Below are 25,719 nucleotides of genomic sequence, written 5' to 3' on the forward strand. Positions count from 1 at the left end.
TGCCCCGAGAAGTTAGTTACCAAGCCAGCACAGGTCAGTGGGGGTGGGATGGAGCTGGCACTTACGGACAGCATGAGGGGTTCCAGTCTAGTTCCCCAAAACTTTTTGTCAACAACATATGCAACCAAGAGATGAAGGATTAAACAGCCACAGAAAACTAGGTCTGTTTTCCAAGGAAGAAAAGTGTTGGAAAGTTGCACTTCTCTGCCCTTACGCTGGTTGCAATAGAAAAAGGGCATTTCCTTTGCCAGGTTTCTTGACTTAGCAGTTCTTCCCAATACTAGACTTAAATAAGGAAATTCAGTATATCATTGACACTGATGTTACCAGTAGTGTTCTTTTACATTTTCCCCAAGACCTGAAGTTTCAGAAACTTCCTAGCAAAGTTCTGTGTTCATCTTAACAAGCCAGTCAAACTGCGTATTGACTGTATATACAAGCCTTCTTATCTCTCCAAACTAAGCAGTGATCCTCTTTTCAACACTTGTCAGCAGACTGTGAAAGACAGTAGAAGAGTTTAGAAGCAGTGTGTGAGCTGTTTCCTAGTCTGGCAGCTGGAAGATGTTGGCAAAGGCATGCTGGATGAGAGATCATAGCAGACAGCACAGTACTGCTTCTGCCACATCTGATTGCCATGAGTAGATGGGGAGGAGAGAGAGAAGGAGAGAGATGACAAACAGCAGGGAGGGAAGGAGACGTACGTTCTGAGAAACAGGGTTAAAGCAGGTACCAAATCAGTGCTTTTCTGAAGTGGTGATGCCACAACCTACTGGTTCTACAGAAAGGGCAGGTTTTCTTTGACCCCTTGGCACTCCAGCATGAGAGAAACAACATACACAGCAAGTGTCATCAAGCACAGAACGAGGCATTTTTGTAAAACCGGACACTCCCAGAGAGCTGTTGACTGAATTCAGGGTTTCCTGGAGCAGTCAGGCTCCTGGGAAGCCCTGCTGGTAGAACAGCGCTGGCCACATTTGTGCAGACTCCTGTTCTTAACCAGCTGAGCAGGGCTTACTCTAAGTTGGGTTAAGACTGGAGTTCTAGCAAACACCCAAACATTTTGTTGCTGGACTGGACACTTTGTCCTCAAAATTGGGCTGGAAACATAACAAGAACAGAGCTACTGGTGAGCTGCCTTATCTTAACAAGAGAGTGGCTGTAACAGTTCAGTAACTGCCCCAACAGGCTTCACTGCAGTGCTACAGCTACTGCGTATATTCTAGGCCGAACATACCTAGTAGTGTGGTAAAACTGCCCAGGTCCTGTCTGCCTGACAGGATTTAGGACAGCAGAGCTCATTCGTGCTTCTTGGGATGGAGATTGCCTTTGAGGCCTCTGAACAGCTGATGCCTTGGGATGGTATTTTGTGCTCCTGCAGAAGGAAGTGTCTCTGGAGGGAGACTGTCAAGTGCCTGCAGAGCCCTCCAAGCTACCACAGCACCCAAAGGAGCGTCTTGTGTAATGCCTGTGCGCTGTGTCCTCACAGGCATGCTTGCCTGACGCTGGCTCCTTGCAGAGTTTCTGGTGACAGGGGTTGGCAGGTTTGCTTGGGATATGCTCCCCACATACATGACAGACTGCTTTCAGATCCCCGCACATCCATGGCATCACCCAGAGGGGTGTTGGACTCTTGCTTTTGTTTTGGATCAGCTAGTCCATTTGCCAGTATGATCCTGGGGGGTAGTGAGGCCCCTCAGCACCTGGGGCAGGGCCGTGTTGGGCTGCTTTCCCTGTGTCTGTGTCATGAGTGGGCATAAGGGTTTTTTCCAGTGCCCAAGCTCTGGTCCCCTCTGTACTCTCCCTTGCTCTCCTCAGGTTGTGTTTCACCCCCAGTGGGCAGGGTCTCACATGGACACCAGCAACCTAACAGTTGTGCTATCTTTGGTACAGCTCTGTGCATTCAGGACATTTTCTTTTTGAGAGGAAAGATCAGGTGATTGAAACATCCCAGCTGCATGGGTGGCATTAGATATGTATGTGTGAAGGATATGCTCAGCGGGAAGGAGAGGTACATTTTGCATTGAACAGACTCCAAACTACTTGTTTCTTTTAATATGACCTGTTAGGAGAAATTTGCTGGTGGGTTGGAATTTTAGGTTGGAACAGTCCAGACCAGGATATGCTGGCGATTTCCAGACACAACCTGAAACCTTTTGCAGAGGATCTGCTTGCTGTTAATTGTATGAACAATGATAAATAATGTTAAAGATTATGGTAGCTGTCCTGCAAAAAATGGAGAGAATGCTATAGTGCATGGTTCTGGGTTTTTCATGAAATTAATTCTCCTGTACCCAGAAGGTCAGCAGGTGTTGATCCATGCTCCTATGGAGGAGGGAAGAGAGAAAGGGTCCTGGGGTGGGAAATAGCTGCTGGTATGATTGAGATAGACTTCAGAAGTCTCCTGCCTTGGGTTTCAATAAATAGGCCTCCTCCCTAGCCAGCCTTGGTTGCCTGTCACCTGCCTTTGAGGGGCCTTTCCTCTGTGTTTATTCTCTCCCCATTGCAGAGTGAGTGTCTCTCCTGTGCTGCTCCTCTCTGCCCTGCAAATTCCTTGTGGTTAGTGAGGAGCTGTGTGTGCCAGCTGTTCCCATCCCTCTGCAGCCAAACACCCCTCACCAGCACTGTCAGATGGCTCTCTGCCTCCCTTGCTGAGTGGTTGGGGGAGTGGGAGCCGTGCTTTTGAGGACTGGATCTCAGTGCACCTCATGTACAAAGGAGGGCTCTGCTGAGAGGACATCATGAAGTGCTGCTCAGCTGTGTCTCACCACATTTCATCCTTCCTAGGGCTGTTACACTGTGATCCTGAACTCCTTTGAGACCTACGTGTACCTTGCAGGAGCCCTTGCCATCGGCATTTTGGCCATTGAGGTACTGCTGTGTGATTTAAAAAAAAAAAAAAAAAAAAAAAAAAAAAGGCAGTGTCAGTAGATGGCTAGCAGCAAGGCAAACAGGCACGCACTCTCCATTTGCAGGGAAAGCCATTCCTGCCAAAGTGTGAGCGGGTTATTAACTTGCGGTTTTGCCTTGACACAAAAGGCAGCGAAGTAACCTGTGCTGCAAGCCTGCAGTGCCGCCTCGTGTCAAGCCTGGCACAGAGCTCATGGCTGCACCATGCTGGCCACGGAGGCTCCCACGACCCCACTGCCTGCCCCAGGGCTCGACAGGATTACTGCCCTCACCCTGGGAGCATTCCGACAAGCTGACTGATGTGTCACTTGGTTAATGTGTTCAAACTGTGCCTTTGCTTTAAAAGCCTCTGTTTAAGAGCCTGAAACAGCAGTGGTCCAAGAGCATGTCTGTATGTCTTTCATGCAGCATTACCTGGCTCTTTGGTGATGTACGCTGAGGAGCAGGCAGTTTGGCAATGAAGCCAGGTGGCTGCTGTAGCCACAGACAGCTGGAGGGGAAAGAGGGAAGGGCAGAGCCTTCAAAAAGGGAAACTTTCCATAGCCTCCTCTTAGTGGTGGGAAGAGCCTCCCTCCCCCTTATGGTGTCAGACTGCCATCAGGAGGGAGGGCCATGGCATCCCAAAGGCTGCAGGGAGTTTTGCCCTTCTTCCAGAAGATGCGACTGATTATTGTTGTTCTCTGTTTTGTTTTTTTCCCCCCTTCCCAGCTTTTCGCCATGATCTTCGCCATGTGTCTCTTTCGAGGGATCCAGTAGGCAGCAGCCTGTGAACCACCACATTGACCCCACGTGCTCAGAAGAAGGAAGGAAAATCAAAAGAAACAAAACCCGAAAACACCCAAAAACTTTATTTTTTTTTAACAAAATGGGGTAGGGGGAAAAAAGGAAAAAAAAGAGGGTTGTAATATATGAATGACCAAAAGGATTGTACTTCAGGGGCTGGAACTTTGAGGTGATGTGCACTACACTGTACACCGGACCCTTGCCCAGAGCCACCTGCAACAGCCGTGGAGAAGGAGCCAAGCACAGTCGATTGCACTAGAGACAGAAGGAGGCTTCAGGGGGGGAGCAGGAGGAAGAGCACAGCTTCCTCTTCCGCATATCAGAGCAAGGCCGTGCCTACCATTCACAACTTTATACTGTTTTAGACAGCAAAGGACTGAAGAACAGCAATGCTGGGGCTGGATAAGGCATATTTGTTGGCCAAAGCATATGACTGTCCAGGTGGGTTTGAAACAAGTGGTGGTGGTGGATCATCTAAGAAACAGGCAGGTTTTTGTGATTCTGACTTTAGATATTAATTCCCAGCCACAAAATAGAAGCACATTCATCAGTGGAAGCTGACTTCCCAGAGAGGTCAAATACTTCAGCAAGGCTGGCTTTTCTCTGGAGCCCCAAGAAGGGGCAGAGAGGTCCCACTTAGAAATAGGACTCATCTAAGACAGGCTGGCTGATGGTCAAGAGTTTGGTGCATACCCTTCTGTTTGTTTTTGCTTAGATGTACTGTTCACTGTTGTGAAAAAGGAGGAGAACAAGTGGTTCCCTGCTGTGTTCCCATCCCCTGGGGAAAATAATGGGTCTGGTGAAGAATAATTGATGCTGCTGCCCTCCCGAGAAGTGGAGGAAATAGCGTTTAAATCTTGTCAGCTTTTGCCTTTCACTTCATACTTGCAAAAAAGAGTTTGTGGTGCTCTGTTAAAGATTTGCAGTGGATTCCTACATGTTTTCCTGCCCCAAGGGGAGTTTCACACATGATGCTGGGATGGAAGAGGCTGAGATTTGTTACCAGCCCCCATGTTGTTTGCCTTAAACTGTCCTGTGGTGTCATTTCTGATCAGAGAGTTTCCCCTCGGGCCCCTGACAAAAGCATCAAGTCAGAATTGTTCTAATCTGCCTGTTAGCTGAGACTGCTTCCTCCCTTGAGATAGTTTGACATTTAACTAACATATCATCCACTTAATCATTTAGAAATGAACTTGGGAAACATGCCTGGGACTGGACTTTGGTCAAAGATTAAGATGGAACTGAGGCCCCCAAATAGGCTCTAAGAGCACTTAGTGTGCAGCCAAACCGCTCAAGCTGCTTCTCTGGTGGTGGCGATCAACCCTAACAGGGCATTGGTTTCTCTCATCTGGAAGCCTCAACTGCCTTTGCATTAATTGTTCATCTGCTCACTCCCTGACCCCAAACTCATTTTGCTTGGGGGAGGGCAGAAGGGGCTGTGGGTTCCTTGTTTAGCTTAGGTCTTTTTACAGCCTCCGATTAAGGAGCACTTTTATATAGGGTTAAACTAGCCCCTCTGGGAGCTGTAACCACTGGCAAGGAAGGAGAGGGTGGAGGAGGCAGTGGCGCAGAGTTGGGAGCAGTAACCTCCAGCCCTGGCTTGGCAGCAGCAGGTACTTTGGCTGTTCCCTTACAGCAGTTCCCCCGCCCCCAAACTGCAGACAATGTATTCCAGCGCTGGAATATGAGGCCAGGACTGCTGAGTGGCCTCAGATGTTGCATTAAACCTTATGGAAAGCTTTTCTGAACAATTTTCCTCTGGACCTGTTTTTAATGATGCATTTTAGCATTAAATTCTGCTCTGTTGTTTAATGAAGGAAAACAGTTTTGCTAGCCAAAACCAGAAGTATTTGTGCCTGACAGCAGGTACTGCTCTTAAGAGAGGAAAAATCTGTTGCATCTACTAGTGTTACAGGAACAGGCCACTGCACTGGAGCCGGACTCTAGCTGAAGGACATCTCATCGGTTCTGGGTCTGCCTCAGGAGCTGATGTCAGTGACTGCTCTGGGAGAGCAACTCCCAGGGGAGGAAGAAAACCTTGACCAGAGATGTTAATTTGGATGGAGGTGAGCAAGACAAGCAGAACTGCCATCCTTTCCCACTCCCCTTGTCTCCATTTTTTTCCCTTACCCTCCATTTCTTGTGAAAAGTTCTGACTGCCTCTGGCCAAGGCTTGGAGGGAGAAAGCCCCATTCTCTGCAGGGCCAGCTACGTTGAAGAAAAAAAGCCCTTTTCCCCACCCAGTGACACTGGGGAAATAATCCAGGGCAGACAGAACACTAAGTGATAGACTAGACTAGACTGAAATAGGATTGCTGCAGGCTTATTTTTCTTTGGCTTTCCCAATTCTGTACTCAGTATTTTCTCTGTTTTTAGCTCCTTTACTTTTCCTCTCTCCCTAATGGCTTCATTTCACCGTGTATCTTCAACAGCTCCCTTATTCTTCTGGCCTTTGTGCATTTTTTTTTTTCTCTCTCTTACTTTGTATGATCCCTCAATGCTCTTTTTCTGGATGAAGACTTCAAATCCTGTCTGCAGTGGCTAGTGTACCGCTGGGAACCCAGCCTGAAACCAAAGCAAAGGTCAGAGAGCACATTTTAAACAAGAAATGGAGAGAGCTGTAAAGATGTGTGGAAGTTGGAGAGGACTTAGGTAGGAGAGGAAGTAGGTAACAGGCAGAAGGAATTTCCCCTAAGGGATTTTAATGAATAAGCAAGCCTGGAAGGCAGACTCCTGGGGTATGGCAAGGCATGTAAATTTAGGGGGTTTTGTCCATTAGTTATGTGGCCACCCCCTCTGTTGTACAGTAGACAATTCTGTGTTTTTCTCTTTCCAGAACAGTAGGCAGGAGAAGCGACTGTATTTTTATATTTGTTTTTAACAGCTCTGGCAAGTTCTTTTGGGTCAGGGGCTCAAGTTAAATTCACTGCTTGCTGGAGAGCTCTGGGCAGGCCCGGGACCAGAGGGAGCTGCTGTGCTGCTGGTTCCTGTGCTGTATGTAGCACTATGACCACAGCCCATGCACCTTGGATGCAATTATTAGAGAGCAGTCTGTGTTTGTAAGCCAAAAGCCCCTTGCTGCACCCCTGCCTCCTAGCTGTTATTTAAGGCTCAAATGACTGTCACAAATGCCTGGGAAAAGGGCTGCGTGTGAAATAATGTTTGAAATCTATTTTAAAAAACTGTAAATGTTCTTTTTATTAGATAGTGGAGCTAATTTATCCTGTATTCCCTACTGTAATGCTTTTTTATATTGAAAGGAATTTTTTTGGTAATATAAACCAGACCACAAGCCTGAAGCACTCTCGGCACGTTTTTTTGTGTGCGTTTCTTAAAAAAATAAAAAATAAAAGAAAGATATTGTGACAGTGAAGTGAAACGGCTTTAATTTTTCACTAATTGTTTGGTGTTTAAGTACAGTCACTTTCTTACCAGAGGAGGAAGAATAAACTCAGGTACAGCAGCTAAAATGAGGTATAAACTGAAGTGTATTGTCATCCTGTCATTCCCCTTCCCCACCAACCACCCCTCAAGTAAAAATCCTAGACCAGAAAGGAGAGGCTAGCTTAGGACCGATAGAGCCTCTCTCCTGTCATCAGCTCCAGTTTGCCAGATACTGGTATATGGGCCTAAATAAGGCTATGTAGAGGGTTATGTGAATGATCAGCTTGCTTCACCCTCAAAGGCAAGGGCTCTACAAATGCAAGGGCTCGGGTCTGCCTAGTGCAGAGAAAGGGCTCAGCCTCAGTCCTGGCCTGTGCCTGCTCAGAGCACAGCCTTTTGGCAAAACACAGCTTCCCCCCCTGCACAACACTATACAAATGCAAGTAGGTAATTCTTTGCAAAATTGCCTCCAAGATCTTCCCCACAGTTTAACAGATGAGGAAACTGAGACCTGTGGAGATGAAGGGATTTTTCCTCACAGCAGATCAGTACCAGAGCCTGAAGAGATGCCTTCAGGCTTTTGATCCCAAATTATATGCTCAGCTACCACCTGCAGCTGTGATCCCAACGCCTTCCATCCTTAGGAATGTTCCCCATCCACAGTGGAGTGCAGACAGACCCACAGCTGGTTTCTGGCAGTGCTGCAGGTATTCTGCCTCAGCTCCAGCCTCAAGTGGCCTTGAAAACCTCCCTCCCAGCCCTCACCTGCTACAAATCCACCTCCTCCAGCTGCTTGGGCTCTGTTTCATCAGTGAGGTACTGCTGGAGGAAAGGGACCACAGCAGTTGCCAGACAGAGGCATCCATTTGCCCCATCTCACTTCTTTGGGAGAGATGATCCTGGACATACAGCCCCAGTCCATTTCCATACAGTTTATAAAAACAGTCCTATTATGGCAAGTTGCAGCAACAAGCAGGAAAAATAAGAGAACTTCATCTCTCCCCTTTTGGGGCTAAGTACTGATTAACATCAAATCCCTTAAATGCCGCCCCCAGGCTCTGTTCTATGTTGGAGCAGAAGACATCAAATAACAAAACTTGCAGTAGCATCAGGTAGAGGTGGCTGACTGTTTAAAATTTTGCAGAGACAGCTGCTAAGCAGGGGGACCAAAGAGGAATCTGACCTCACTTGATTTAAAACTCCTTTAGAAAGACTTAAATGCCCCCCCACCTTAAACACACACACCTGATTTTACCATCAATGAGTCTTCAGAGAACTGCTCTCCCACAGTGTGACAACATGTCTCTCACCTCCTGGACAGCACTTTAATGGTATCTAATCAGTCAGCCATCTACAGATTCAAAGTCATGCTGTAAGTAAGTCCTAGGGTGAAAAAGGGCATCATTAAGATGATCCTCTATTTCCTTTCTCTATAAGCCTGCCTTTGCAATGGTCAGTTTTGCTCAGCTTTCCCAGAAACAGTCTCCTCTCTGTTGCCCCACCCCACCACCACTTACCAGTCTGTGAACACATTTGCCTGACCCCCCCAAAACACAAAGACTCAAGCATCACTTACCTATACCAATAACTACAGCTGGAGCACTGCATTGAAGCTGTGCATAACTGTGCCATTGCAGCTGCCCATGCAGCTGGTATGTGCACTTAGAGCACCTGCCACCTTCCAGCTCCCCACGCAGCACAGGTCGCTTTGGTTTGTGCTGGTCTCTGAGCTGCACTTGACCATTTCTTGACTCACAAGGAATGTTTCCCTCCTCGAGCCTGACTCTTCCACCTAAACGGGTAGGCCCATCTTAAAGATTAATTTTAGTTGTTCTCTATCATATTTTGGATGCACTGAAAGCAGCTTGGGAGGCATGTGTGGGGAGGCTCTAGAATTTAGCCTGCTGTTGAATGTTGTCTCTGCATCAAATTCACTTCTTAAAAAAAAAATTACAGTTGCAATATTTCTTGGTTCAAGTATTTTCAATGTTCCTACCTGACATATATTTTGCATGGCTAATAGGTGCAGTGCACACAGTGTCTTAAATTTATGCAGCTGCTTCTAAATGCCAAGAGCACTAACAAACAACATACAGTAACTACCCACTAACTATACAAAGATATTTAACAGCAATAGCCCTAGAGCCCAACATCATCAGTTGCTTGAGGTCTGTTGTTCACCCAAGCAGTTCTGTCTGAGTAGGCATCTGTCTACTGGGATTTTGGGAAACCAGGCTCCTCCAGGGCACGCTTTGATCTAGCCAATGATAGTGCATGAATAAAAAGGTCCAACTCCTATACACAGGCCTTCAGCATTTAGTCCCATAAAGAACAAGAATGCAGCCTGCAGATATGGACAGTAATACTCCGCAAGGAAATAGCTAGGAAGTAGGGGAAACCATGCTGGTAACCCCAATAGGTGTTGGGGGAACTGGCTAACAAGTACTAACGTACTTTTAGTCATTCCTTGATTGACCTGGAGAAGGCAGTCATGCCTTTGCACATTCTCCTCCTTGCCCTTCTTCATCCTCGATAAGTAGTATCTTAAGTATCTAGCACTTCAAACTTTGGTCCTTTCTCCCCAAAGTCAAAGGAAGTGTAATGCCTGTATGTTAGCTGAGCTAGAACACATCTCCAACATCTGGGACTCATCTCACCAGAGGCTTCACACTACCCCTGCACTGGCACTCATGCCTCACTCCCTCTTGCTACCCACAGCAAGTTAGACACACGACACCCAAGTTAGCTAACACATCTGATGCTCTACATCACAGCTACCACTACTGCTACCACCACAGAAGCTGCACCTGTAGGAAACATGGTGGGGTGAAGGGGACAGGAGCTCAGCTTAGAAACTTCATGAAACATCCCAAACAAGGAGATTTCATCAAGCTCAGCAGGCTGTTTTCCCAATAGTTTCCTTCGCTTCTCTCATATTACAGTCAAAAATGCTCCATTGTTCCCAGTGCTATCCCTGCGAAGGGAACAAGTAAGGAGTCGTCTTCTTCTTTTGCCTTATCTCCTGCCAAGCTCTGCACAGCATCCAGTGCAAAAATAAATATGGGGTGGCACCGCTGGCAGCAAGGAAAGAACAGCGGTTTGTGATTTCAAATGCAGCACTGAACTAAAACTAATCCTGGCCAGCTCCTAGGTACCTGAACTGTACTTGCTAAAAGAGGAACTTGCTGTAAATGTGAGGATACTCTTAACAGGCAGGTGCAAGACTTACCAAGGGGAGTAGCCGAATCCTTCACTGGTTGCCTTAACTCCCTTTCTCTTCAGGGATTTGGTTTTGATGTGCTGTTCTTATTTTTGTGCTTTGTTCAAAGGTTTCAGAGCCTGCGATCCCATCGGGCAGTTTCCCTCAGGAAACCAGCTCTTTCCCCTGAGCCTGCTAGGCCTGTACACCTCCCTGAGTCTTCCTCACGCTGTTTGCTTGCCTCCTCCAGAAGGGTTGTGGGGGGGGGGGGGGGAACCTGCATGACACAGCTCTCCCCGCACTTCACCTGGTAATGCCACCAGCACTGGGTTACACACTGATTCATGCCGGTAAGTGGAAAAGAAGAAAACCACTTTAGAACAAAAAGGAACTAACAAAAAAAAAGCTATAATTATAATGCAACATTACCAACACAACCCCCCCCCCCCCAACCACCACCACCACCCTTCCCATGACAGAAAACCCAGGAATTAGACTTTCTTGGGACGGCGTCCAACTTGGTAGTAATAATAAATGCTGATGAGGATGAAGAGGGCTCGGCTGACCAGGAGGAGCACGGCACCTGTGGCTATCCGGCTACTCTCAACCAGGGAGACAGTGGTAACTGGAGGAGAAGGAGGGAGATAAGGCAGAGGTTGGTGATGAAAAATAAATGAAATCCAAATAGTACATAGCTGTTTTCTACTGCCCTCTACCGTAGCTTATTAGAGAGACCTGCTGAGCCTTGTGAATTCAAGAGCTTTCACTGCAGGCCCACCAGTCCCACACTCAGCAAAACTGCAAGAGGGGCTTTTAAAAAGTTTGATTTCACAACCTTAAAATTAGCCACAGCTAAATGGTCCACAAAGCTCTCATTTATAGAAACACTTCTTTAAAAGCAACTTTATGTTCAGGCAGCCCCCCCTGAAACAATAACTCAAACAGATGCAAGTTTCCATCTTGCCCAGGTGTTAATTTGGAAATCTGCAGTTCATAAATTTGCTTTGGGGTTTAACCACTTCAGTGCTGATATATTTTTCAAATGTAGAAGCATCTTTAAAATGTGCTTATTCTGCACAGGCTGCCCATTTTTCTGAACATCTCACTTTTTTGTTACTAACACATATCCCATACCTAAACCAGCTCCCTTCTAACACAGTTAATGCACTGCCAATAGACACATACATGCACACCCCCCCCCCCCAACGGTTAAAGAGGAGGCTAATAGAAAAACAAGTCCCCTAGAAAGACCCTAAATTATCACTCTCTGTTTCGGTAAGACTAACAGTGCCATCAGTCACAGATAGGCAGCCAGCTACACGAGGTGGCCTGAGCTGGCTCTAAGGCCCAGGATATTTTGGGCAGGAAAATGGATGTATTGGCAGAAGCGTGTTTTAATTCACACCCATGCGGGAGGCAAGCTCTGGGCCTGGCACTCTGCCTGGACTGCCGAGCGGAGGAGTCCTGCCAGGCACTGGCTGGACCAGAGCAGTGGGACCCCAGGTGTGCTGCTGGTGTCCCACCTGGCCACAGGTGGTTTCTGCCCTGCTGAAAAAGCAGGAGGCAGCCAAGCCCACTGTGCTGCCCCAGGGCCTCATTCCCCAAATCCTCGGACCAGTGTAAGCCTCGCGTTTCCTCCACCAAATCCTATGGAGTTGCACCAAAGTTGCAGCAGTAGAAGAGACACCAGCCACTTCCCAGCACTTGCACTAATTTTGCCTCAGTCCTAGTGCTCACATCAGTTGTCCTGCCTGCCTCCACATCCCCCTGCTTCCCCAGCGAGCGCGATGGGGTACAGGACTCAGCCAAATCCTTTGCTCCCTGCTCTGCGGCTACCGCTACTCACCCAGGAACTGCACGGCGAAGTAGCAGGCCTCCGTGAGCAGGGTCCAGCGGATAACGACCTTCTCGGCTGTGTACAGGGCGTTCCACATGATGAGGGAGATACCTGCAGGGGACAGCGCAGAGCTGGGCTGCCTCCGCGGCGGGCCAGGAGGCATCCTGCGCAGCGGCAGCCCGCAGGCCTGCGCCCGAGCGCAGCGCGCCTCGCCAGCCCCCCGCAGGAGGATGCCGAGACAAGCAGTGCCGCGAGCGCCCCGCGCTCTCGCCCAGCCGCCGCATTTCCAGCCATCCCCACGAGATGCTGCTGCAGGCTGCGGGAAGCAGCCAGCCGCCAGCCCACCCGCGCCAGGGCAGCGCACCCAGCGCAGGCGCTGCTGCCCACCCTTCGGTGCCAGGCATCACCATCTCCAGCGCCCCACGCCCAGAGGGATGAGGACGGCAGCCTGGAAAGTGCAGCTGCCCGCAGCCCAGGAGCCCTAGCCGCACGGGTGTCAGGGCAAAACGAGCCCCGGGTGTTGAATTCCCCAGCTCCTCTTCCTTTCCAGGCTGTCCCTCTAGGCTCCCCCCAAACCCCTCACCTGCCCGCTCCTTGGGCCCCGCTTTTCCTGCGGCAGGGCAGGAGGGACCCCGCACACCGGGCATCACGGCGCAAGACGCCATCGCCGGCCCCGTTCTCCCGTTTCCTAGAGAACAGTTCTCCGGGTCAGGCTCCGCGCCCAGGCACAGAGTCAGGGGCCCGCGCCCCAGTGCCAGCCTCATCTCCCATCTCTGCTCCTGTGGGGCTACTCCGAGGTACTCCCCCAGGGATTTAGAGATTTGCTCTCCTTGCCCTACACACAGGGAGGCTGAGCCCCTGCTAGGGAAAAGTAGCAGTCACTGAGCTTTTACCAAGCCCCACAAACACGCGATGTCGTTAACAGCAGCAGCTTTTCTGCTCTCCGATAGCAGTTGTCCTGCGGGCAACCAAATTCGCCCTCCTCCTGCCCGCGCGGGTCCCTGCCCGCTGCCCCGCAGGGCGGCACTCACTGAGCAGGGCTCCCCCGTAGAGCCGGACGGGCGTCTTGCTGCTCACCGGCTCCTCATCAAAGACGGCGTCGTAGAGCTGGTCCGGGAAAGCGAGGGCCTGGGAAGGGAGGGAGGGAGAGACTCGGCAGCCCATGCCGGCCACAGCCGTGGAAACGAGCTGTCTTGGGCGGCCAAAAGCAACGCCCGAGAGGCACAGAGACTGCACGTGACCAGAGCCATCGGCCATGCCCAGCACCAACCCCTCGCTTACCATGATGGCGACCCCCGAAAACATGACGGCGGAAACCAGCTGCCAGACCCTGCACGGGAGGAAAGGGAGAGGACCCAGGATAAGCTTGGGGTGATCCCATCTCCCCCTCTGCTACACCAAACACTCCCAGCAGTCTGCACAGTTACTAGCCTTCATCCACCCTCGTCGCACTGCTGACGTAGCGACCGGTCCCCAGCACGAGAAAGCGGCTTCCCCAGCCCCCACGGTGCCCTAAGATTTGCCAACAGGCTGGCCTCCCACGAGGCTGCACGAGGTCTTACCTGAGTCCCAGTGGTTCCCGGACAGCAAACTTTATTTCATTTCCCAGGACTTGACTAATCTGAAATTCAAATAAAAGACACAAGTTGACTGAACAGGCTGTTTCCCAGCCTTAAGCCTGCATCCACCAGCCCCCGAGGACACGCTCTAACTCCACGTGGGACCTCAGCTCTAAGACAGGTGAGAGGAGGATGAGGACAAGGAATTTCTCCATGATCCCATGGTCCTAAAACTTGCCAAAGACTGTTCTCATTTTCTTCAGGAGCTGCAGCCTCTGCAGCTCCCTTAATGGGATCTGCTATGCATAGCATAGTGCTTGGGCAGGCTCAGCATTAATTCTGTCCCCTCTTACTTATCTAAGTCAGGCACGGCCTCCTCCCCCTCCAGGTACCCCATGACACAGCTTGAGTCACTGACCCCACCACCAAGGCTGGCAGTCATGGAGGGAGAGCTGGTTGGGATCTTCCCACGAACCAGGGATGCACGGTTGTATACAGGAGGAGATCAGTTTTTGATGAGCTTTAATGAACTACAGGAACGGCTCAAAGGCCCACTCTCCGTGCAGTGCTCACACGTGCCCAGCACCTGGCTCTCCTTAGAGCAGGCTCGGTGCTTCCTCGCCTCCTGCAGAGCAGCTGAAGGCTGCAACTCTACTCACAGCTTGGCCAAATTAAACCCTCTCATCATGCTGAAACATTTCCCCCCTTATTTTCTTCTTTAATAAAGTGGATATTTTTTTTTTCCCTCAGCTCCAGAAACAATTTCCCTTCTCCTCCCTGAAGATTTCCAGCAGCAACTGGGTCTCCAAGGATTGTCATCAGCTCTAATTTACCACATCGCTACAGAGTACGGACTCCAGCAGATTTCGCCAAATGCCATAGCGTCAGTCCTACTCTTGCAAGTTCACGGTGGCCAAGAGCAGCGTCAAGCCGTAACTACGTGGAAGGGAAGGCTACACAGACAAGTGGCTGCACGACAGGACAAACTCTACAGGCTGAGCCAAGCAGCGCCTGGAGGGGACAAGTGGAAGGCTGTGATCCAGTTAATCACACCAAAATCCCCTCCCCTGCCCCATATCAAAGCTGTCCCTTCAGCAGGGACAGAGCATTCCCTGCTGTATCCCCCTTATTCCAAACACATGTGTAGGACTCGAAGTGCAGAGGAGGTGCCCCAGGGGCACATGGGCAAACGCGGGCAGGAGACGGGGTTCAAGACAGAGGCCAGGCTGGTCCCAGGCTGCCCAGCACCCTCAGGCCAGGAAGCCCATGGGCTCAGCTCCAGGGACACTCGGACCCTTGCACCTCTGCCTGTCATGGAGGCCTCAGCTTTCCCCTTGCCTCCGACCCTCCCGCACTGGCAGAGTCACTTGTGGGAAAACTGCTGATAGTGGTCTCCAACTAGGCACATCTTGCCTTAGCTGCAACGGGGCTGGGGGCCTGCATCATCAAGGCAGAGCAGAGCAGACACAGGGCGGAGGAGAGGAGGAAAGGGCTGAAGGTGCCTGCTCCAAGGCAAGCAGACAGGGCAAGGCTCAAAAGCCTCCCCTCTTGGGGCAGAAAGGAGCAGCAGTTCAGCAGGGGCTCACTTGAGAGCATTAAGCAGAGATGCAACACTAAAAACCTTCTGCCAAGCAAGCAGCAGCAGGAAGCCCTTGCTAAGCCTCTGAGGATGGCAAAGTTTAGGTAACAGTCTTCAACAGAAACCCAGCAGCCAGCCAGCCAGCCAGGAGAGAAGTGTATTCTGTTCCTGCTCGTTTCCAGCAACAGAAAAAGGTATTGGGGGACCTCATGATTGCAGAGAGCTCCTCGCAGCATTAGCTCCCCCAGACAGGCAGGAGCCAGGCAATGCTTTGCCAGAAAATCCTCTAGAGAGCATTTGACTTGGCGCTCCTGAGGGATGTGCCCTTGTTCTCCAGCTCTAGTATTCTGCTGAAATAGATCGTGCACTTTTGCTTGCAATCCAGAGCAGCACCACAGTGTACTCTTAAATCATTGCTCTAATTTTCTGGGCACCAGTATTGAAGTATGATAAGCAGAATAATTGGTTGTGTTTTGTTCCTAAGGCATCAACTCCAAGCTATCTAATGGGTGTCTTGACAGTAAAATTTCAGCAATGGATTAAAGCAACTTCAAGGCAGAGTTCACTCCATTACTACGAAAGCAGTTTCGGGCAGCTTCTGCACACCTGCCAGAGGAGCACGGCACTGCTCCGCTAAGGGGCTGCATTACTCTTGTCATGCCAGCCTTCCCCCTTTGCTTAGGGAAAGCTGACAATGCTGGGAGCTCTGCTTTTGCCAAAGAGGCTGCAGAAGTTGGATGATGAAAAGCTAAGTTTCGTCCAGGGAACAGGTGTCTCCTTTCCTTCGTTACAGTCAAATGGGCTTTCGGCTCTCAAAGTAACTCCATGACCTTTCAGGCCATGAGCATGGGACACAAGCACTACTAGCCTGTCCCCCTGCACAAGTTTGCAGCACTTTTGGCCCACACACTATTAGAGGCCTCCCTGGGAGGGACATACCCTGGCATCCAGGGACTGCCACTGCTCCTTACTTCCAAGGAAGCTTTTCCAGCACAAGTTCCCAGCTGAGGAGAGGCTGCTGTGGTTTCTTTCAAGCACTGCTGAACACCTGCTTCCTCCCCTCCTGGCAAATGCCCCAGGAAGAGTTTCCCCCAGTTCATGCTGCAAAACCAGCACCTGAACCCAGCCTGGATGGGCTGAGGAGAGAGGGAAGGGGCAGTTCTCACCTAAGCCCCTTTGATGGCCATCACATAAAAGATTTCAGGTTGAGCTAAAATCTGACCATGAGCAAGAGAGGGAACAACACGATGCTGCATTTTCTCCATCACCACGCTTGGCTTAGCCCAAGGGCCCTTTCCAAATTCCAAGAGACAAGCGCTCGGTGGGGGACAGCTGCATTCCCCCAGGTGCTGGGGCCGTTTCTGAGCAGCCCCAGGCCTGGGCAGTGCTGCCTTTGGGGTGTTCCCATGTTTGTTTCAGCGTCTGCCTCAGCTCCCACACAGTGCTGGGATGGGAGGGGGGGGGTATGGCACAGGGACAGGAGGAATATGGTGCCGGGCTGCCTCTCCTCCCTGCCAGCCCCAGCTAGGCCTGAGCGCCGCTGCATGCTCCTTCGAGACACAGCTGATCTCTGTATCTTCTCCAGCGTCTTACGCTGCCTGGCATTTGCAAACCCTGTCAAAAGCCTCAGTGTTACTCCCCTTGCACAGACACTGCTAAGAGCAAAGAGACATTTCTGGATCTCCGTAAGAAGTGTTTTGTGCATGTGTGCACAAAAGAGGCTACTGGGTGACAGACAAAAAGAATAGTGCTTTTGTTCCCCTGCATGGGAGGAAGATACAGTCTGAGTGAGGGATGAGTTCGTGTAGGAAAGAGCACGTCTGCCTGAATTCTCAGAAGGAATATAAGCCACCCACATAGTTATGTATATTCCCAAATTTAAAAAGCAACATCTCTAATAAGGTGAGAACACCAGCTTGCAGCTCCAGGCCTGGCCACCCCCACAGGCCTGGCAATGCCACCCACTGCTGTCACTCTCCTCTATCACACACCAGATGTGACTGCATCTGAGTTTCAAAAAGAAAACAAAAAAACATACAGAAAACCCAACCAAGATGCCCTGAAGAACTAGAAGCATCACGATGGAAACGAAGAGACTCAAGTATCAGAGTCGCACTGCGTACCTGCTTTGGCTACATCTACACAGACAGCTGAACTCAGAAATGCATGTTAGTATAGCTCATTTCCACACACAGAAGTCCTTTCTTCACCCAAGCTGCCTGCACGGGGCATTTATTCCCTGCCCCTCTCTTGCTCTGGCACAGTCACAGGAAGTTGTGCGATCTGAAGAGACACCCTGTCCTCATCTCCACCCTGCCACAGCGCAGCGAAGGAGGAAAGCACTAGCAGAGAAGAGTTTCACAGCAACCAAAGCCATGTTCTGCAAGCTCACTGTCCAGGAGGGCTTTAAAAAAGCCAACAAAGGAAAACCACTTTGCATATGCAATTTCTTCTTTCTCTGCTTTTGAAAGACCATTAGGAAGACCTGTCAGCAATTTGCTGTAGAGAAAAGCCAAAGGGAAACAGTGAGCAGATGATCACCTGGCACATAGCTGGCATTCAGCCACGCATTAGGATGGCTGTGAAGCTGCTTGAACCCAGAGCTGAAGCTCAACAGCCCAGGGGCAACCCCATGCAGATGGGCCTCCTGCTCAGTCTTGGGGTTGCCACTCTTGCCAGCATGATCTCCAGCAACAACACATCAGGGAGTCCTTGGTGATGGGTACACCTCGCAGCTAGGAGGATGCTGGATTTCACAGACCCCAGGCTCATTTCTAGGCAGTCTTTTGCCTCCCCACATCCCTAACTCCAGTGACTAGTCCCTTGTGCACACTCACTGCAGCACCTCCTCTGCCTCCATGCACTTCTGCTCTTTCCTGCCCCTCCCTGGTAACTGTCTTCAGTTTATCATATTATGGATAGCTTCACTACCAGGCACTTGGAGAGGACACACAAGTTGTTGCTTAGTTCATCTGCCCAGGACATGGCCTTGGTCCCACCATTCAAGCCAATCTCCTCCTGCTGCTACAGTCTGGATTCAGATGGAAACCCATGTCACAGAGCACAGAGAGAGGCAGGATTTTGGAGCATGACGCTGGGGAGATGCTACCTCAGCTGCTCTGCCGGGTGGGAGCAGACACTCCCCTGGGCTCAGGGAACAGGAGAGGACTGCAGGCTTTGGCCTCTCCTCCACACCTCACCCTTCTTTTGGGTCTCGGGAAGGGGGAATTGCTAATTGCCATTGTTTGTCCAATATGTGATATTTCACAGGTTTAGTGACTGTTTTGCTGCAGCACTAACCTTTGCATTTAGCTTAAGTCACACCAGAGGATTCCCAGAGGTCAGAAGCAGGGAGACTTCCTGCTACTGCAATGGATTCCTGTAATCTCACCTTCATCTCTATGCTGCTCTCTCCCATGCACGGAGCAGTGGCTCACCAAGCCTCCCTGAGGGTTTCCCATTTGCTCCCCTGCATCCTTTTCTCCCATTTCTCCATCTTCTTATTCCTTTTCCAATTATCCTGGAGCTGTTTGTGCCTTTTAATTTGAATGCCACATGCACACACCTCTGCTTTACCTCCCCAGCCAGGTGTTGGGTGGGTTTTCCTCTCCTTGTGCCAGGAGAACGAGGGACCCCACGGGCACATTCCCCACCAAACGGGTGGCCAACCAAGTCTGCAAACACTCTGGCAGTGCCCTTCTCCCTGATGTGCCGTTGCACAAGGCACAGCCTCATCTCTGCCCTGCCAGCGCCCCAGGGCCAGCCAAGCTCCCACCTGCATTAGTGGGTTTCTTACCTTTGACCTATGAACCTCCCCATCATCATCTTCTCCACCAACCCCCAAGATCTTCCGTGTCTTGAGCCGGCTCACCAGGTCTGTCTGGCTGTGCTTCTTCATCAGCGGTGGGGGCTGTTTGGTTGCCATGGCGACGCACAGGCACTTGCCTGTTTGGCTAGAAACTGAGAATTAGAGAGTTGAGAAAAATCAGGAGTACTGACCCAGAGCATTCCCCTCGAGGGGCCTGAGGCAGCGAGCGGGTCCACGGGCAGATGCGGCAGTGCTGAGCCCCGCAATGGCCAAGCAGGATCTGCAGCGGGGGGGCACATACACAGCTTTCGCCTGCTTCAGTCCACCCCATGGTGCATGTGGTCGGACAGGTTTCACTCCCTCCCAGAGCTTCACAAAACCAGCATGCAGCCAAGCAGGGCTTGGAGCACACAGGGGCAAAGGGGTGGCCCCTTCCTCCATCCAGGGTGGCTCTCTGGAAAAGGGGGTGCAAGGCACACTGTGCCCACAGCCCCCCGGCTGCATTGGTGAGCAGGGAGCCACCAAGCAGCCATCAGAGGGATGTGCCTGGGATGCAGACACCCGTCCCTTCAGGGCCAAGAGGAGGCACCAAGTCACAGGGACCACAGTCACCCCCAAGGCACTGCCCGGGATAGAGCTCCAGCTCATGAGCTGGTAGCGGCTTCGTCCCCAGAGAGCCTGGCTCCCTGCTATATCCAAAGCCTGAGGAAATTCTGTCCAAAGAAAATAAATCAAAACACAGAATTTCTCTCATATAGCAGCCAAAGAAGTGACTGAAAATCCATCAAAGATCTGCAACTTAAAACACACTTTTCACAGCTACTCCAGTTAAACCTCCGATCTGTGTGCTTTTATCTTCCTAATTATAGCAGCAGAGAGAGCTTTGCTATCTGCTTGGCTCCTGTCTTGTTGCAAGGGACAGGAAGAGGGGAGCCTGGCCAACGCAAGGCCCCGGCTGGGTCAGCTACACGGTCCTCATGCAGGAGCATGCCCTGCTCGCATTGCTCCAGCCAGGCTGCAGACAGACACTACGAGGAGGTCTTGCGCACCACCACCTCCTCTGCCATCTCACCTTGAGGACTGATAGCCTTCCACTCTTGGATGCGTGGGGGTTTTTTTGTGAAAAAAAGTAGGCAGGAAATGGTTTTGCCGTCACATGAAACTTCACAAGGTTTAAAAAACAAAAACTTCCTGTTATGCCAGCAGACAGCTCTTCATCTTTCCAAGCACTTCCCTTGCTGGCTGAGCGTTGGGGGGGGCCTTGTGTTCGGTTCAGCACCAGGCTACAACGCAGCACTTGTAGGCCACTGCAAGCAACTCATTTCAACAAGTTGAAAGACCTTCTCAAGTCCAGAGGGAAGAAACTTGTTGTCACCACAATCTGTCAAAGAAAAATCAGAGCAGCATCCTTTTAGCATGGCAACCAGGAGCCCTGTAAGAGATACCCGCTCCTCATCGGCTCCCTGTCTTTCCTTTGTTTCACTTCTGTCTCTGTGGCCAAAGGGAGGGCATCAACGGTGCTGGTGAGGGCAGGGAGCTTCAGGGAAGGTATTTGACTTTGCTCAGTCAAAGCTGGTTTTGCAAGCAGCGCCTGCCTAGTGATGCAGGCAGAGAACTGCTCATCAGGGCAAAAACGCTGGTGACTTGAAACTGGTAACACCAAGAGACAAAAGGAATGGACAAACGACTTAACAGTCACATTTAGCCTTAATGACAATAGCCCAGAAAGATACAGTCTCTGGATTTCCATCTGTCCCACCACCTGTCCCTATGCAATTGCTTCCCTTCTTTTATGAGGTAGGACAACTTTCAGGCTTCATTTTTCACAAAGATGCATGAAGTGCCTGTTAAGAAAAAAAAGTAGCAACACTACACGCTACCCGTTTCAATCAGCATATTTTGACATGCACACATACTCATTAAACACAAGGACAGCCACGAGCTTCACTGGTACATGATATAGATGTTTTTGATCTATAAGCCACAGTCCGGACACTCCCAGCATAAGGCAAAGTCCAAGGCTCTTCAGGAGCATGGTATCCCTTGACTATTTTCCAGACTAGGAGTCATTAAATGATGCTTTGCATCTTGTCTTCTCCTAGTTGTACACCACAGCCTTCAGTTGCCATTTTGAGCCTAGGAGTCATTAAATGATGCTTTGCATCTTGTCTTTCTCCTAGTTGTACACCACAGTCTTCAGTTGCCATTTTGAGCCAAATATCATGCAGATCCCAGACATTCATTTGCGCCCCCTTCTTCTCCTCCCCCCTCCACTTTTTTTTTTTTTTTTTAATTTCCCACCCTAAGATCCTGCAGCCCTCATGTTCTGCAGGAACATGCCAGCCCTAGAACTACAAGTAACCAGAGGCAAGTTCCTCCTTGGGAATATGCTGCTTCCTGGGAAACAGAAGACAACAGCAAACAGAAAGAGGAAATAATAGCTAGGATAAGAACAATATTGAAATAACTTTCGGAAGCTAAGGCAGAAAAGATAACTTTCATGTTAGCATGGTGTAAAGGAAAAGGTGTCACGAGTCCCATGAAATCGCTCTGCAGAATCCTCCAATCAAAACAGCTTGGAAACCCTTGGTTCAGAAAGTCTTTCCTCCCAATTTGTCTTCATTTCATTTTGGCTCAGTTGAACACAAAAGCATTTTTCCATTTGCCATTTCATCATCCAAGAATCCCATAAAAGAATCTTCCAAAGGCACTAAACAGCTCATCTAGTCTGAGCAAGCACAGAGCTCAAGCACAGGCAATCGCTCGTCCCAACCAAGTTTTCCCATGGCTGTCCCAGGAGAACAGAATTTATGCTTGTGTCAAAAGAGTTTATGGGTCTTCAGGGAGTACTGAAATGAGAGGTGTTGGTTATTTTGGCATCATGCATGGAAGTGTACTCCTGCTGCCCTGCTAGGGATTTCCTTCTCCCTGGAAAATCGTTCTCTATCAGATGGTTGTCCATGCAAGAGCAGATACTCGCTTTCTGAAAACATCCAAAGAGCACCAACATAGTTCTTTCTGTAATACAAGCCTATGAGGTTTTGTTGAGACAATGCAAAGACGGAATCCTGTCCTCAAAGGTTTAATAAAATGCTCTGAGGAGACTGCAGGCATAATGCTTCTCAGCAAGCAGTTCAGCTGCTTAGGGCTTTGCAGGTTCTTCTTTTGGATTGTACAGTTTTTGTTTTGTCTTTTTATACTGAGGAACTAAGCCCAGCCTCTGTCAGGCACCTGAAAGTCACCACAGCGCACAGCCAGCTGCAGCAGCCAGGGGCTAGAAACACTTCAGAAGTGAGACAGAGAATGACAACTGAAGAGGGAAACTGCAAGCTGCATACTCATTCCTACACCAGGATGCACAGCAAGAAGCTCTAAAGGTAGCTGCTCGTAAAAAAGTTTGGAAGAATCAATTTGTTTGGATTTTGTTGACCCAGATTGTCACAATAACTGGTGTGCGCTCAAATCTAATAAATCTGCACAGAAAACACACAATGCTGCATTTAAAAAAAAAAAACAAAACTCTTTTTTAATTCTTCTACTGCAATTTCTGCAGTCCTTTCTGTTCCTGGGAGGCCCCAGGTTCACAAGCTTGGATATTTGGTGGTTTTCCACCAGAACTCCTCTGTTGCCAAACCCAGAGAAAGGCCTGCGATATTTGTAGCCCAGCTTTTCTGATCAAAAGTAACCAGTTCAACTGAGAAAGACCATGTCACTTTTGGACACTTTCCTTACTCACCCTGAGCCACAAGACCACTCTAAGGCCACCCCACATTGACCAAAGGAAGCCAGGACACCATCAGGACAGGGTCACTGCTAACGACGAGCAAGCAAGGAGGGCTGCCTCCACCAACACCCCCCTCAGCGCCACGGAGAGCCCAGTCTCCCCCCTTGCTGCCCCACAGTCTTCTACTACAGAGACCATCTCCCTGACCAAAGGGCAAGGTGCAAGTTTACTGTGCACCAACTCATTTCCGGTCAGTGACATTGATTCCTAAATGACAGCTACTAAGTGAGTGTTAAGTGCTCGATCTTCATTGTGCCTGCTCCCGGGACACAGGCAAGAGCGGCCAAGAGTGAAGGACTGACACCGGGTGCACCAGATACAAGCTGTCGGACAGTCAGGAGGGCCCTCACCCCACTGTAAATACCCTCGTACCTATTTAGCTGCAGGGCTGGAGCCACTTTCCCCTCCACTGCAAGCTCTGGTGGGGAGCAAAGAGAAGGGAGATTTGCTAGAAGAGGCAAAAATCTGGCAGTAGGAGGGCAACAGGGCCTGAGCAGCAGCATCCTACTGGCCCCACAGTCACCAAAGTCCCCCACAGGGACCAGAGCCCTCAGGCTTGCTGGTCTTCAGAGGACCTGGGATGCCAAGTTTGCTGTCCACACAACACCAGCCTGACACCTCCAGGCACCTCCCAGCTCCTTCCCAGGAAGGCCTGCTGTCCACACCTCCTGCTCCGTCCTCTTCATGGTCAGAGACTCTGGGGGAGCAGGGAGGGGAGACATCTCAAGACCTAGAGAATCTCTTTTAAGGGCAAGAAGTAAAGAAAGGGGGTTGGGGTTAAAGGAGGACTCGATGATTCACAGACTAAGACAGAGAAAAATGGCTCTATGATTACGAAGGCAGTTTTTCTACTCTGACCACAGGTCAAAAAGATCAAAAGTTTGCTTTATCAGCTGTCTCACCAGTTGCCTTCAAGACACGAGTTAGAAATTTATCCGCATCATCATTAGTGCTGCTCCCCCATTAAGAATTTCCACTCATTTGTGGTAAACCATTGGCTAAAAGCCAGGACCATGTAGGCCAGATAAAATGCCAATAAAATAATCAGTGACGGCCATTCTGATATTTAAAACCACACTCTCACTGTGCTAAGCACAGCTATGGCATGGCCCAGCATCAAATCCAGTGTCTCATTATCTCCATTTTCCAGAGAAAGAGCTGGTCTAATGAATACTGAATATTAATAATGAGCTAATAAATGCATTAGCATTAATTCAATGACATTCAGATAGAAGATGCGAAGAATTTGAAAACTTCATACTTACATTAATGTATCCTGACACACTGAGAAATTAGAGGATGTTTTCTATTAGCCTGCACATTTTCGAAAGAAAACTTCCACTTCCTCCTTCTCTAGTGATTCTTTTCTCCTTAATCCTTTTTCTGAGCATCCCAATGGCTGCACAGATCAATCACCACATACAGGTGATTCCTATCCCCCCACTGCTCTCAGTGATGGGCAGCACCTAAATGCAACTAAAAGAGCCTTTTTCTCTGAAATCCGTTTTCTTCTTTTCAGTATCTCTTTCCTTGCTCAGCTCTGTTCAGCATATTGTATTCAGTTTTGATAGCTACTGCTTACTGGTGCAAAGAAACCTCACTGGTGCCACGCTAAAGATAGCTCAATCTCTCCCCACCTCCACAGCTCTTCCTCCGGCATCACTGCCTCCCTCCCAGCCTAATGGCAAAGAGCGTTGCGAAAGAAGAGGCCCTCCAGAGCACAGGGGAGCAAAGCGTGAACCTCGCCGGTGCCTATCGGCCAGCCGCCAAAGCCCTGCACATGCCAGGGAGGCCCAACGATGCACGCAGCATTGGCTGGCGCCACAGGAGTGGGACCAGACACTGTTCCCGCAGGCACCCCGAAGTCGATGGTTTGCACCTTCGGCGAGCTACCGCAAAGCAGTGGGCAGGCAGTATCCTGTCCTCTTGCAGGGCTGACTCCAGCGCTGGCTTGATCCCCAGCACCACAGGAGTGCCCCAGGACAGGGCTGCTGCCCAGCTGTACCCTGCTTTTGTGGCCGCCCAAGCACTGCCAGCCAGGACACAGACTTTCGCCTGACAAAGCAGCGCTCAAATTAAAGAGGTGGTACTGCATTAAGTCTCGCTGCAAGGGTTTTGCACTTCCAGTCTGAAAGCAGAGTAAGAGAGAATGAACTGGAGTTGGGCCAGGATAATGAGACACAGGTTAACAAACAGAAGCTGGCCACAATTTGTTCAGCTCTGCCACATCCAGGCTGGAGAGAGGACTCCTGCGAGCAGGCTCTGGTTTTAGGTCTTCCAAGTCAATATGCTGAAGACAACTCAGGGTCTTCAACCCAGTTTGATCTGTTGATGCCAAAGAATTAACCGGGAAGATACGAACTCCCACAGTGTGTTTATGTTCTCTAACAGTGTAACAGAGGACTTGCCACTCCTAAGTATCTTCTGTGGACCACAGGTAGACAAGCACACTGGCAAACATGAAGATACAGCACTGTCCCTTTATAATACTGAACATTGTCTTGGCACTTTATAAACACTGGGTGTTCCTCGCAGTACTCTGGAGGGGCAAACACTGCAATATGAGTTTTGCAGGTGGGGAAACAAGAGCTACAGAAAGAAAACCATGCTTTCTATGCCAGAAATTAAGCAGGAGGAGCACTACGTGGTCTCCTCATCAGCAATTCCCTTGGAAAGACCTGCAAGCTGACCAGGACATAGATCCTGCCCCACTTTCTCTCGCCATTAAAAGATGGCCCTTCAGCCACTCCCCTTTGCCTGCTCCTTGGGGGCAGTTCAAGACAGCCATGCCACAAAGTGCACCTTCGCATCCCTGATGCCACAGCAGCAGATATGGTGGCCAGGGAGCTAGACAAGAGATGGCAGGCGTTACATCCTCA

The 25,719-nt window shown here is 50.0% G+C and overlaps 2 protein-coding genes across 4 annotated transcripts in view; one reads left to right on the forward strand and one right to left on the reverse strand.

Annotated features, from left to right (window-relative positions):
* TSPAN18 (tetraspanin 18) overlaps positions 1 to 7,056 on the forward strand; it is a 125,948-nt gene extending 118,892 nt beyond the window's left edge. Inside the window, exons 9-10 of the mRNA XM_067296324.1 lie at positions 2,785 to 2,868; positions 3,616 to 7,056. Of these exons, the coding sequence (XP_067152425.1) occupies positions 2,785 to 2,868; positions 3,616 to 3,663 (132 nt within the window). The 3' untranslated portion in view covers positions 3,664 to 7,056. The remainder of the gene's footprint in view (positions 1 to 2,784; positions 2,869 to 3,615) is intronic.
* The window catches only part of TP53I11 (tumor protein p53 inducible protein 11), a 34,160-nt gene continuing 15,491 nt past the window's right edge, over positions 7,051 to 25,719 (reverse strand). For 2 of the 3 annotated variants that reach the window (XM_067296326.1, XM_067296325.1), the window contains 7 exons: positions 20,129 to 20,437; positions 19,045 to 19,208; positions 13,673 to 13,731; positions 13,392 to 13,440; positions 13,142 to 13,238; positions 12,120 to 12,221; positions 7,051 to 10,898 (listed from right to left, as the gene is read on the reverse strand). In XM_067296326.1, the coding sequence (XP_067152427.1) occupies positions 10,765 to 10,898; positions 12,120 to 12,221; positions 13,142 to 13,238; positions 13,392 to 13,440; positions 13,673 to 13,731; positions 19,045 to 19,173 (570 nt within the window). In that variant the 5' untranslated portion in view covers positions 19,174 to 19,208; positions 20,129 to 20,437 and the 3' untranslated portion in view covers positions 7,051 to 10,764. The remainder of the gene's footprint in view (positions 10,899 to 12,119; positions 12,222 to 13,141; positions 13,239 to 13,391; positions 13,441 to 13,672; positions 13,732 to 19,044; positions 19,209 to 20,128; positions 20,438 to 25,719) is intronic. The other variant, XM_067296327.1, reaches the window with a different exon arrangement.

Source organism: Apteryx mantelli, chromosome 4, assembly GCF_036417845.1.
Source record: "Apteryx mantelli isolate bAptMan1 chromosome 4, bAptMan1.hap1, whole genome shotgun sequence".
Lineage (NCBI taxonomy): Eukaryota > Metazoa > Chordata > Aves > Apterygiformes > Apterygidae > Apteryx > Apteryx mantelli.